Genomic DNA, 14,194 nt, shown 5'->3' with positions numbered 1-14,194 from the left:
GTCTGTCTGGGAAAGGCTATGGTTTTTCCTGTGGTCATGTATGGATGTGAGAGTTGGACTGTGAAGAAGGCTGAGCACCGAAAATTGATGCTTTTGAACTGTGGTGTTGGAGAAGCCTCTTGAGAGTCCCTTGGACTGCAAGGAGATCCAACCAGTCCATTCTGAAGGAGATCAGCCCTGGGATTTCTTTGGAAGGAATGATGCTAAAGCTGAAACTCCAGTACTTTGGCCACCTCATGCGAAGAGTTGACTCACTGGAAAAGACTCTGATACTGGGAGGGATTGGGGGCAGGAGGAGAAGGGGAGGAGAGAGGATGAGATGGCTGGATGGCATCACTGACTCGATGGACGCGAGTCTCAGTGAACTCTGGGAGTTGGTGATGGACAGGGAGGCCTGGCGTGCTGCGATTCATGGGGTCGCAAAGAGTGGGACACGACTGAGCGACTGATCTGATCTGATCTGAAAATGGAATTGCTAAAGCCTAAGTGATTTGCTATTCTAATGGATAAAAGCATTTCACAGAAAGTAGCATTCTAAACCCACTTATGTTCAATACAACACATTCAAAACTTACACCTGTAATTTTTCATATATAAGATCAGTATTAATTTGCATTGTAAATTCTAAATTACCTTAAGAATTCTGATAAATGTAAAAATAATTTTATAGCTTCCCTCATGATATTTTTAAAAGAGAAATGTATTATTGTATCTCTTTAGATTGCTTTGTGTTCAAGTTCAGTTGCTAAGTCCTGTCCAACTCTTTGAGACCCTACGGACTGTAGCCCACCAGCCTCCATTGTCCATGAAATTCTCCAGGCATGAATTCTAAAGTGGGTTGCCATTTCTTTCTCCAGGGACTCTTCCTGACCCAGGGATTGAACCCGCATTACCTCCATCTCCTGCACTAGCATGTAGGTTCTTTACCACTGAGCCACCCGGGAAGCCCTTATCATAATACTACTAATAAAATAGCCCCAGTCATAATACTCATAATGTAATTTCCAATAAACATCATCCAATTTTCCTAGTGGTACCTGAACAATGAGGTTGTGATCCACTCCAATGGCCGTTTAATTGGCAAGTCCTTGATGATTGGCCTAGAAGTGTACGCTTTCCTGTGCAGGAATAGTGAACAGTAGAACCAAAGGTATACTTCTCACCAGACAGGACTGCATTAGGAGGAACGCCAGGGTGTCCACAGTCAATCACTACAATACATAATTATTGAATATAAAATTTTTTTATATCTCCTATCGAACAACCTGCACCAACTTTTTTTGAAATATTAATGAATCAGAATTATCTGCTCCACTGTATACATCCTCTGAAAATCAAACATTTATATGAAGTTGAAGTTACAGGAGTTATTCTGTTAGCCCATTCACCCTGAGTATGAGTTTAACAGGAACACTGTAAGTAAGCTTAAATGACTGAGTCAATAAGCTTGTATGTATTGGGGGTGGTGGGTGTTTGTTTATATACACATGTACACGGATTGGAAGCATTCATCTAGATAAGGATGTGAAAGATAGGGAGAGGAGTGGTATGGATTGGCTAAATAAGGTTATAGGATTCCATATAGAATTCAAAATGCCCTACAGAAATTAAAAGGGAAAAACTTTGAGGGTAAAGAAGGATGGAAGATGGATCTGTGGCACATGATTCAGACTATGCATATATAGTCTAAATTCTACTCCTGACCATTAATAAATAAATCATCCTGTAAAATGAAAATACTCAAAGGCTTATTAACCAAAATACAGCTGAGCTGAGCAGAATCAGATGTTAAAACACTGAGAATTCTCTATAAGCTGGAAGTAGCTTGGGGACTTACTATGTGTTCCCTTTCATGACTAGAGTATTACATATGATGAGTATTAAATATCACACAGGAGATATAAACTTAATAAAATCCCTGAGTAAATAGCACACTACCAGGAAGTACAATAGAAAATAAGGAAAAGGTAAAAAGTATATGAGAGCTATGAAAATCTGAAGAAGTTCATGTTTACAGGTCCTACAAAAGATTTTTAACTTTCATGTTGTAGCCATACAAGGATAAGTGAATTACTTAAACCATTAGACTAACTAGTCTACGAAGAGAAATCAAATACATTTTAAACAAGGGATCAACAATTGACTGAATTATCTGCATAGTATATGAAATTAGATAGGCACTCTATTTTTATTTGTTCATGAATGAGTTCATAAATGATGCCACAACTATTTAAAAAACTGCATGTACATAAAGTACCTCTAAACAAAACAATCATAAAATGATTTTGTAATTTAGCAATTTAGTATAACCAAAAATTACTTGCACAATGATTGTTTCTTTCCTATCATGTCCAATATTCAACTCTGAGAAGCAAATGTAACTAAGTCCTATCTATAAGCTGAATGCTTAGAATTCAAGTTCATTTCTCTGTCTTCAGATACTTTTGATTTATTTCTATTAAATTATTTTCTCACTATACATGCTAATTATATGCAAAACTGCTATAATTTATTTTATTTATATTCTATAGATCCAAAATAACATATAACAAAATGCACTCTTATTCCTACTACCTTAAAGACAATGTATATTAACATTTCATATATGTATGTGCCTGTATAAGATAAATATTTAAAGTCAATGAGTTTTAAGTAACACTCTAATTTTCTCAAGCATTTTGCAGCCCTAGTGGCTATTTATATTGACTCATTTTGCTTTAAATGAAATTTGAAATAGTAGTACAAGAGAAAATAAAATTATAGTTGCCTCTCATGGAGTGGCAACATCACAGAGTATGAAATATATCTGCCTTTAATATTCTGTCTGATCCATGAAGGTTCAAAATCAAGGAATAATAGAGAAATATTAATCATATTAATATTAATATGGATGGCACATGGGCACTGAATTGGCAGAATACAGGAAGGGCACTTTCAAAACAATAAAAAAGTACAATCAGTACACTTCCGTCTGATACACAGCTCTAAATATTTCATAAAGACAATAAATATACATGTATGGTTTCAGGGCATTTTCTCAAAAAAGAGTTCACATTATCTACTTACTGATACATTCTGGTAAAGGTTTGTCCCATTGTCCATTTGGTTGACATATCAAAACTGAAGATCCAAATAAGAAATATCCAGGATTGCAGTCGTAGAATACCACAGTGCCATAGGTGAAATTCCCATGTTCTATTTTACTTTCTCTTTTGGAATTGGCTGGAATTCCAGGATCAGAACAGTTGACCACTAAACAAATGACACATTTTTGAAATATATATTTAGAATAATATAATATATAAATTTTCATTAGAAACTTAGTTTCAAAGATAAATTTTATCAAACAAAACAAAGATTCAAGGAAGAAAATTAACATAAAGAACTATGGATATATGGCTGAAAATATTGGAAACAGGAGAGCTTCTTTGCAAATCTATTTTAAACACCAGCAACTCTGTAAATATACTGAATACAGATTTATAAAGAATGATACATAAAAAACGAAATATACCTTTCAAGCTATGGTTATAGAAAATGGAGGAAAGTGATAATTGAGTTGTATTTTATCAGACTATGAAATATATCATACCTCTTTGCAGACAGAAAAACTACAAATGATTCTCTATGTTTCCATAGAACGAACACTAAATAAACCCCTAACACAGGTATCATGGTAATTTAAAGCTCAAACATTGTTTTTCCAAAAATATGAAGATTGTCATACTGAGTAAAGTAAATCAGACAGAGAAAGATTTAGAAAATAGAAATAGACTCACAGATGTAGAAAATGAACTTATGGTACCAGGAGGAAGGGAGGAGATAAACTGGGAGATTGGGATTGATATATACACATTACTATATATAAACTAGATAACTAATAAGGACCTACTCTATAGTACAGGGAACTCTCCTCAATACTGTGTAATTACCTATATGGGAAAAGAATCTAAAAAAGATATATGTATGTATGTGTGTATATATATATATATATATATATATATATATATATATATATATAACACCTGAAACTAACATCACATTGTAAATCAACTATACTCCAACAAAATTTTACAATATAACATTGTAAATTAACTATACTCCACAATGTTTAAAAATGTGAAAAAATAAACTGAGATTAGTTCCATTAATTATGAAGCCAACTGCAAGTAAAAATGAGCTAAATGACTTTATATACAGCTATAGAACAGGTACCAGATAACACAGTTAAGCAACTGAAATAACATTTACCAGTTTTATAACTTCTAAAAAAGTTAAAAAATAAGAAAAAGGAAAGCATTAGTAATGAGATGACATCAATATTAAATATTTGTTTTATTAATTTTCTACTGTTTTGCCCAAATTGTTTCAAATATTACCATTTGTGTTTACACAGACACATTATTACCATGCTCTCAGCAGCAATTCAGTTAGATTTTTACCTTTGCACACTGGTGGAGGATGGCTCCACTGTCTGTTGGCCTGGCACTGGGCCTTTGTTGGCCCTTGCATGAGATACCCAATATTGCAGGAGAATGTTACCACATCATTAAAATTGAATCCATTTCCACTTGTTCTTCCATAAATTGGACTACCAGGGTGACCACAGCTCACAGCTAATAGCAACGGGGTCGGGTTGGGAGGGACACAGAATAGAATAATTGGTTATCAATTATTAAATTAAAAGTACACTTAATTACCTCAAAGAATGTGGAAAGAAGGCCACTTTTGTAGGAAAAAATACTTAATTTTACTAATGCAAAGGAACAATTTAGAAAGCCAAACAGGTCCAATAGAGTAGAATCATTACAATATTATGTTAGAGAGTAGACAATTATTTGTAATTCTGGTAATGGTATGCAAGTGGTGCATAGATATTAAAAGTTCCATGGTAACTTTTCATTTTATTTCTTTTTAGGGAAGAATACTGAAATTCAAAGACATTTGGGAATGATTGAAGTTCACAAAACTAGTTAATGGCAAAAAGGAATGAAACTGAATTGACTTTCCTTTTCTAGTTGAGCTTAAGAATTGAAGATAAATGAAGGCAATTTTTTATATTTAATTTTGAAATCATTTCTTATATTATTTATGCAATCATGTTTTATGATTAATGGATAAACAAAAGTGTGCTTGAAGAATAGCTTAATATGACTGTAATAAAAATGATGTCTTATGCTGTATTAGAATCCTTAATATATTGAGATACCAATATTAACATTCCCTAAACCAAACAACCTTACTGGTATATTTTCTTCACTATTGATATTTGATAACCTAGCAGTTTTGTTTGGAAATACTGACGTCAATTAGATGAACTATTTAAATCATTTTAATGTTAAAGCTCTTTTTTAGGATTTATTTAGTGCTTGGTTTTCCCAAACACATTGTATTTCTATGAACTGTTTTATTGCATTATCTCACTAATTAATCATAGCAACTCCAATAATACTGCTTCATAACTGGGCACAGTGAAAGATGACGTCACATTTAATACTTTAGAAATGACCCAACAGCAATTAATTTTCTGCTGTAATGTTAATGTAAACTGTTCATTTGAAAATGTAACTGCATCTTACTCCTGTTTAAAATTATTAATAGAGAAACTTGTGCTTGTTTTACCTCAGGGGCCAGTTTTCATTTATAGTCTCAATTATTCAGCAAGAAAAGTAGTAGTGTTAGTTGGCTATGCTTTTATATAATGAGGGGATTCCCCAGTGGCTCAGCCAGTAAAGAGTCTACCTGCAATTCGGGAGACCCAGGTTTGATTCCTGGGTCGGGAAGATTCCCCTGGTGAAGGAAATGACAACCCACTCCAGTATTCTTGCCTGGAAAATCCCATGGATGGAGGAGCCTGGCAGTCTACAGTCCATGGGATTGCAGAGTCAGACACGACTGACTGACTTCACTTTCTTTATATAATGAAAGGCAAAAAACCTGGTATAGATCCAGCATAATATTTCTGTCTTTAAATCATTATATGGTCTGTTATCACATGCATACATACCACAGAGAAGCAATTTTGATAACTGTATGCTCTATTATCTTATTAAATCTTAACAAACTAATGTATTTTCCATTAAACTAGAACTCCAATAAAATACTGTTGATTGATATGAGGTTGACAATGATAGAATTTATAAATATGTGAACTCATACTAAAAGCCCCATGAATTATTTCTCTGAAGCCTCCAAAATCTTTATCATTTAATCCTATAATGTTAAAACTACAACATGTTTACAGTATTTATCCTCATTTCCTAACACCGATTTTAATACAAATATCAGTGATTTCTGGTGGAAATTATCAGGAGAAAAATAAGAAATATATGGATAATTTACTTTTCAATCCAAAATAGGATAAACTGTGATGTGAAATACTGTGTTATTCTGAGTACTGGGTATTCAGTGAGAGAAAGAAAGAGTACTAGAATATTTTAAAATTTATTTTATCCTTCATGTGTAAATTCACATCTAAATTAAGAGATTAGATGAATATTTGCTGAACTAGTGAGATCTTTTATTAAAACAATTACAAAATTGTTCCAAATCCAAAAGAGTATTGACAGACATTCTAATATATTTTCCACTTTCATAGTGAATGGTTTTTTATACTTCTGAACACACCCTAATTTAAAATCTAGCATGTCAGTATAAAAAAATGCATTGTGAGAATTTAGTTCTTTAAATACACATGCATATGCATGTGTGTATCTGTCTATATAATCATTTACCTTACCTAAGAAAAAAATATTGGTAATTACATGAGAACTGAACAGAGGTCTTTGACTACTTTTGCTATGCTTACTTACGCACACAGGCTGGAAGTTGACCAGACCAATTGTGATCTTGTTGACATATTCTTACTGAAGAACCGATCAAGCGGAAACCAGGATTACACTGATAAACAACTGTGTCTCTGTATCCATAGTTTTCTCCAATGACTTGACCATTCACAATAAGCTCTGGAATTCCACAGTGACCCGCTGAAATGGGTCACAATAATATTTTTTAATATTATGATCTAGTTTTATGATGTATGTATTTATATACAATACAGCAATATCCTATTTTATGACACAAGGAATATTTCGTTTTAGGAAAAGGAAAATAAAAAAAGAAAAGCCAAAATAAATACATAGAAGAATATATTAAAGACATTTATAGAAATCAAGGATATAGATAAATAACAGAGAAAATTACCTGAACTAAAAACTCTTTCTTTAAAAATAAGAGAGAAGGCTCAAATAAACTCAGAAATAAAAGATGAGAAATTACAACTATTAGCACAAAAATACAAAGAATTATGAGACTACTAGGAGCAATTATAGCCAACAAATTGGAAAAACTAGAAGAAATTTATAAATCTTTAGAAATTTACAATCTTTCAAGACTGATTCATGAAGAAATAGAAAATCTGAATCAAACAATCACAGTACACAGATAGTAACAGTAGTCAAAAACCTTTCAACAGACAAAAATCCAGGACCAGATGACTTCACTGGTGAATTTTTAATAGTTATTCTTCTGAAACTCTTCCAAAAAATTATATGGCAGAGAAATCTTTGAAGCTTATTTTATGAGGCCAGCATTATTCTAACACCAAAACCAGACAAGGACACCACAAAAAGGAAACCTAAAGGTCAATATCCCTAATAAATATAGATGTAAAAAAATCCTCAACAAAATATTGGCAAACTGAATTCAACAATACGTTAAACAAATCATACACCAAGATCAAGTGTGATTTATTCCAGGGATCCAAGCACTATGTTGGGCTTCCCTAATAGCTCAGATGGTCAAGCATCTGCCTGCAATGCAGGAGACCTGGGTTTGGAAATTCTAACAACAGTAATCACACAAGGAAAAGAAAGAAAACGCATTCAAACTGGAAGGGAAGAAATAAAACTGTCACTATTTTCAGATACTATATATAGAAAATTCTAAAGATGCTACCAAAAACTATTAGTAGTAATAAACAAATTTAGTATAATTGCAGTATACAAAATTAAATGCCATGGAACAAGTAAGCCTGTGAGCCACGGCTAATAAGCCTGTGCTCTAGAACCTGGGAGCCACAATTACTGAGCCCACATGTGGCAAGTACTGAAGCTCATGTGCTCTAGGGCCCCTACTCCACAATAAGAGAAGCCACCACACAGTGAGAAGCCCTAGCATCACAATTAGTTCTTGCTCAGTGCAATCAGAGAAAAGCCTGTCCAGCAATGAAGACCCTATATGGCCAAAAACAAAGTTATATATAAAGAACAAATATGTAAAGTTTAAAAATAAAATAAAATTAAAAAAAAAAAAAGAAGGATTCAAAACCATGACACTCCTAGAAGAAAACATAAGCAGCATGTTGTCTCACATCATTCTAAACAATATTTTTTTTTGATCTGTCTTCTTTGACAAAGACAACAAGAAAAATAAATAAAAAAGCTTTTCACAGTGAAGGAAAACTGTCATCAAAACAATAAAAACAATAAGGCAATTGGTGGAATTAGAGAAGATATATGAAAATGATATAAATGAAAAAGAGCTACTTTCCAAAATATATAAAGAGATCATATAGCTCAATAACAGCAGTAAAAAAAAAAAAAAAAAAAAAAGAAAAAACAAGCAGTTGAATTAAAAAAAAAAAAAAATAGGCAGAGGATCTCAGCAAATATTTTTCCAAAGAAGACATACAATTTGCCAACAGGCACATGAAAAGATGCTTGATATCACTAAACATCAGGGAAATGCAAATCAAAACCACAAAGAGGTATCACCTTACACCTGTCAGGATCGTCATTATCAGAAAGACAACTAGAAATATCAAGTGTCGGTGAGGAGGTAGTGAAAAGTAACCCCTGTGCATTCTTGGTAAGAATGTAAACTGGTCCAGCCACTATGGAAAACAATATGGAGATTACTCAAAAAATTAAAAATAGAGCTTCCATGTGATCCAGCAATCCCACTACTGGGTATCTATCCAAAGGGAAAAAATAAACACTAACTCAAAAAGACTTATTCACTTCCATGTTCATTGTAGCATTGTTTACAGTAGCCAAAATATGAAAACCACTAAGTGTCCCTCAATAGATGAATGGGTAAAAAACTATAAAATACACACACTCATCTCACACATGCATAATGGTATACTACTCAGCTATAAAAAGTACAGAATCTTGCCATTCGGAATAACATGGAGGGACCTTGAGGGTATTAACACTAAGCGAAATAAGTCAGTAGAGAAAGATAAATACCACAACGACTTCATTTATATTTCGAATCCAAAAAACAAAACAAAAAAGCAAACAGAATAAAAACAGAGAAGAGATTAGAGGTTGACAGAGGAGAGGAGAGTAAGAGGAAGGTGAAATGATTGAAGGGGATTGAGAAGAACAAACTTCCAGTTATAAAATAAGTAAGTCATGAGGATACAATGTACAGCTTGGGGAATATATTCAATCATTTTGTGTTAACTTTGTAAAGTGACAGATAGTAACTAGACTTACTCTAGTAATCATTTTGCAATGTATGCAAATTTTGAATAAATATGTTGTAAGATAAACTAATATAATACTGCATGCCAGTTATCCCTCAATTAAAAAAAAAAAAAAAATAGAAGGAAAATGTAGACCAGGCCAGGTGAAATATCTCACTGAAAGACAATCAAGGTAGTCAAAGGTTAGAAACTTAAAAAAAGAGTTGACAAAACTGTTAAACTCCTAGCTAATCCTATCAACAAACAAAAAAGATACTAAAATTACCAATGTCAGGAATGAATGAGGTAACATTACTATAAAGCTTACAGATGTTAAAAGGATCAGGGAATATTAAGAACTGCTTTATTACAACATATTTAACAATTCAGAACAAAAGGACAAATTTTTTGAAGTTGTATCATCCAAAAACTAACACAATAAAATATGAATAGTCCTCTATATATTAAAGTATTTGAATTCTTAAATAATAACTCCCTCTGCAAAAAAATACACTTAGATTTATATTTTTTCACTGGTAAATTCAATCAAATATTTAAGCAAAAAATCAAGGAAAAAACAAATACCAGTCTTATACAAACTCTTAGAAAACAGAAGAAAAAGAATCACTTCCTGATTTGTTTAATGAAGTAATAATAACCCTAATATTAAACCTGTAAAAGACACAGAAAAAATGTCCCTATGAATACAGATGCAGGACTTTAAAGAAAAAATTTAGAAAAAAAAAATATATAATACATCATGATTATCTGGGTTTTATCCAGAAATGACTTGTTGGTTTAAGATGAAATATTGACCACTGTCATCTACCATACTTAGGAATGTACAGACATTTTCTGAACCTTACAAATACATCTAAGAAAAAAGTTCATATTATATCGACTGATGAAATATTAAATCCTTTCTTCCTGATACAGGGATCAATAAAAGGATGACCACTCTCACTAGTTCTATTTAACATTGTTTGGTGGGCCCTATCTAATATATATACTAATATAAAAGAAGAAAGGAAAAACATAAAGGAGAAAACAAAAAAAGTAAAACTCTTATATTTTATGCTCATGACATACACTTAGACAATGCTGTTTTAAGAAAATCCATATCTAATAGGTGAATGAAAGCTGCAGGATACTAGATAAATATTTTAAATGATTTTTATAATAGAAAACAATTAGAAATGCAATTAGTAATGAACAATTTCACTATAACAGTGTAAACACACAAAAAATACTGCTGAATAAATTTAACAATAGGTATACATGATCTCTATGATAAAAATTTCCTATTGCAAAAAAAAAGAAAGAAGATCTTAATAAGTGAATAAATATACTAACTTCACCATGTTCAGGAAGTAGAAGACTTAACATTGTTAGATGCCAATTCTCCCCAATGACTTATACATTGAATGTAATTGTGATCATAATCCTACCAGGCATTTTAAAAATAAAAAAATAAGCTAATTCTAAAACATATATGAACACACAAAGGACATGGAGTATCCAAAGTGATCTTGAAAAATAAGAACAAATTTGGAGTGACAGATATCTTTCTGGAAAAAAAAAACAAGCAAAGAAAAACCCTCAGCTTTACTTCATGATATATACAACAACAAATTAAAAATAAGTTGTATTAACTAATACAATTATGTAAAGTTTAAAAATAAAATAAAAATACATGCCTGCTAAAAAAAATAAAAATAACTATCCAAGAAAAAAAAAAAGAAAAAATAAATAAAAGCAGCTATAAATCAAAGAAAAAAAAATAAGTTGTAGATATAAAGTAATACCAAAAATGCAAAAATTCTAGGAAAATAAATGAAATCTTTGTGATTTATGATTGAACATAGGTTTCCTAAACTAGAGACAGAAAGTAATAACTAGAAAGAAAAAAAGAGAGAGAAAATAGATTTTATAAAAATTGAAAACTTCTGCTCATTAAGATGGTAACGATAGCGAGACGGCAAAAGAGACACAGATGAGTAGAACAGTCTTTTGGACTCTGTGGGAGAGGGAGAGGGTGGGATGATTTGGGAGAATGGCATTGAAACATGTATAATATCATATATGAAATGAATCACCAGTCCAGGTTCGATGCATGATACTGGATGCTTGGGGCTGGTGCGCTGAGACGACCCAGAGGGATGGTATGGGGAGGGAGGAGGGAGAGGGGTTCAGGATGGGGAACACATGTATACCTGTGGTAGATTCATGTTGATGTATGGCAAAAATAATACAATATTGTAAAGTAATTAACCTCCAATTCAAATAAATAAATTTATATTAAAAAAAGAATGAATAGGCAAGTAATAGGTGGGGAGAAACTATTTTTAAAAAATCAATATGTAAAGAACTCCTATAACTCATAATAAAAGGCAATTTATAAGATACTTCAGAATTTCACAAAGGAAAATTTGTGAATGGCCAATAAGCCCAGGAAACTATACTTGATCAGTAGTCATCAAGATAGTGCAAGTTAAATTTTGCAAGATACCTTTATGAATGCCAAAAAAATGAATAAAATTTAAAAACTAGCTATACCATATGCTAGAGAAAATGTGAGACAACTAGAACTCTTCTAGGAATTTCACTCCAGAGTATCCACCAGAAAAGAATAGATGTGTCCACAAAAAGACTTTTATACAAATGTCCATACCAACTTTATTCATAATTACCCCAAACTGGATAGAGTCCATATGACCATCAGTAGGGGAATGGTCAAGACAAGGAGATTCTACTTAGAGATTAAAAAAAATTACTGATACACACAAAAACATGATTGAAACAGAATAAAAGAAACCTTACACAAAAAGAGTACAAAACTTAGGATTCCATTCACATGAATTTCTAGAACAGGAAGAACTACCATACGGTGAAAAAAAACAGAACAGCTATTATTTCAGAGTGTAGGGGAAGAGAGCTGCAAATTGACTATGAAGGGTCACAAGGAAGCTTTCTGAGCTAATGGTAATGTTCTGTAACTATTGAGTAGTTTTAGTTATATAGGAGTACACAGTTGTCAAAATGTATCAAGTGTGTTTATGGCACTGTACATTTGCCAACATTAAAAAAAAAGAACCATGAGCAAATATTGAACTCTAGCTAGCTTATATGTATATAGAAATGTTTACAAATGAAATGTACTGCATTTGGCAATTTCAAAATGCATCAAAAATAAAATGAATTTATGGGTTAATACAGGCATGAAAGGATGAATAGATATGTGATATACAAATACAAGTGTTTAACTGTACATTCTAGATATTAGGCATGTGGGTGTTCATCATCAAGTCTCTCAACTGAAAAATTTATAATAAAATGCTGGGAGTTTGAGAATAAATACACTATATTTAAATAATCATAAGCACATTCTAGGACCATTCTAAGCCAAAAGTATCTGGGGCTATAAGGATAAGTTTGCAACCATGAGAAGAATGACTAGGCTATGTACATTATTCAAATTAATTCAAAGTATAAGTTTCTAGGATCTGCTTATTTGGCAATAGCACATTCCTCCTACTGACACACTTTTGAATTTATATTAGATGTCAACACTATATCCTATGCAAGAATGCTGTCTTTATAGACTGAGAGTCAATGTTTGTTTATAAATATTCCTCTTACAACTTATTGTTCCAGAAAACAGAATCAGGATTCTAAGCAGGTGAATAAAACCACCCTCTATATACAAAATCCAATAAATAACATATAGCATACAATAGCAGTTCATCAGGACAAAGAGTTACCAAATAGAGTATTTTAAAGTTAGTTTACATATATTTAAAAATTTTATTTATAATAATAATGTATATTATATATAATACTAATATTATATATAAAATAATATTTATTTATAATAAATATATTAATTTAAAAATAAAATAATTTAAAATATAATTACAAATAATACTTTAAAATAAATTAAATAAGTTAATCTGCAATTGAAATGAGCATAACCAAAACCAAGTTAGAAAATAATAGGAAGTATTTTATTATTCAATTCTATATTAATACATGATTTAATTTATTTATCATTTTCTAGTTATGTAATAGTCTTACAGAATATTCAAATACATATGTATACTCTAGTAAAGAAACCATCATTACTGAGTTTCCAAGTATACCTACTAACAAATATGCCTGAGAGGGTGAGAAAAGAAATCTTAACCAAAATCTCTACCTATACCCTTTAAAGTTTCAAATGATGACTGTACCATCACTAATGTTTTCAAGCTTATTATCAATACAATATGTATGTAAACTGTTAAAGTCACAGGCTTTACTCCCATGTGTCATATTTTTCAAGAGTAAAATTTTAGAGTTGAAACACAGTACAAATTTAGAAATATCCTGTTCATAATAATCAGCAATTTTTAAAATCGTAAATAATAAGATTATGTTTGTTCCCAAGAGGCAAGTGTATATTTTATCAGAACAATTTTTATTATTATTATTTAATTTAACACTAGCTCTCATTTCTTGAAATAATTTTATAGAAAAATAAGTCATAAATCAAACCATTTTCCTAATCTTAAGGTAATTGTTTAAGTCTTTAAAAAAAAGATAAAACATATATCATAATATTATTTTAATAATAATAGAAGGGATTCAATAGAAGGCCTTCAAAAAACTAGCTATTCAGTTTCTTTTAATGAACAGTTTTTTTAGAATTAATCAAAAAAAAAAAAAAAAAAAAAACGGGGGGGG

At 31.4% G+C, this 14,194-nt stretch overlaps 1 protein-coding gene across 1 annotated transcript in view; it reads right to left on the bottom strand.

Annotated features, from left to right (window-relative positions):
• CSMD3 (CUB and Sushi multiple domains 3) overlaps positions 1-14,194 on the bottom strand; it is a 1,491,512-nt gene that overhangs the window by 74,981 nt on the left and 1,402,337 nt on the right. The window contains exons 55-58 of the mRNA XM_010863441.1: positions 6,813-6,986; positions 4,443-4,616; positions 3,067-3,252; positions 1,038-1,211 (exon numbers count right to left, since the gene is read on the bottom strand). Coding sequence (XP_010861743.1) covers positions 1,038-1,211; positions 3,067-3,252; positions 4,443-4,616; positions 6,813-6,986 — 708 coding nt within the window. The remainder of the gene's footprint in view (positions 1-1,037; positions 1,212-3,066; positions 3,253-4,442; positions 4,617-6,812; positions 6,987-14,194) is intronic.

Source organism: Bison bison, unplaced genomic scaffold (genome assembly GCF_000754665.1).
Source record: "Bison bison bison isolate TAMUID 2011002044 unplaced genomic scaffold, Bison_UMD1.0 scf7180017864491, whole genome shotgun sequence".
Taxonomy (NCBI): Eukaryota; Metazoa; Chordata; class Mammalia; order Artiodactyla; family Bovidae; genus Bison; species Bison bison.
This window is presented reverse-complemented; position numbering and strand designations above follow the sequence as displayed.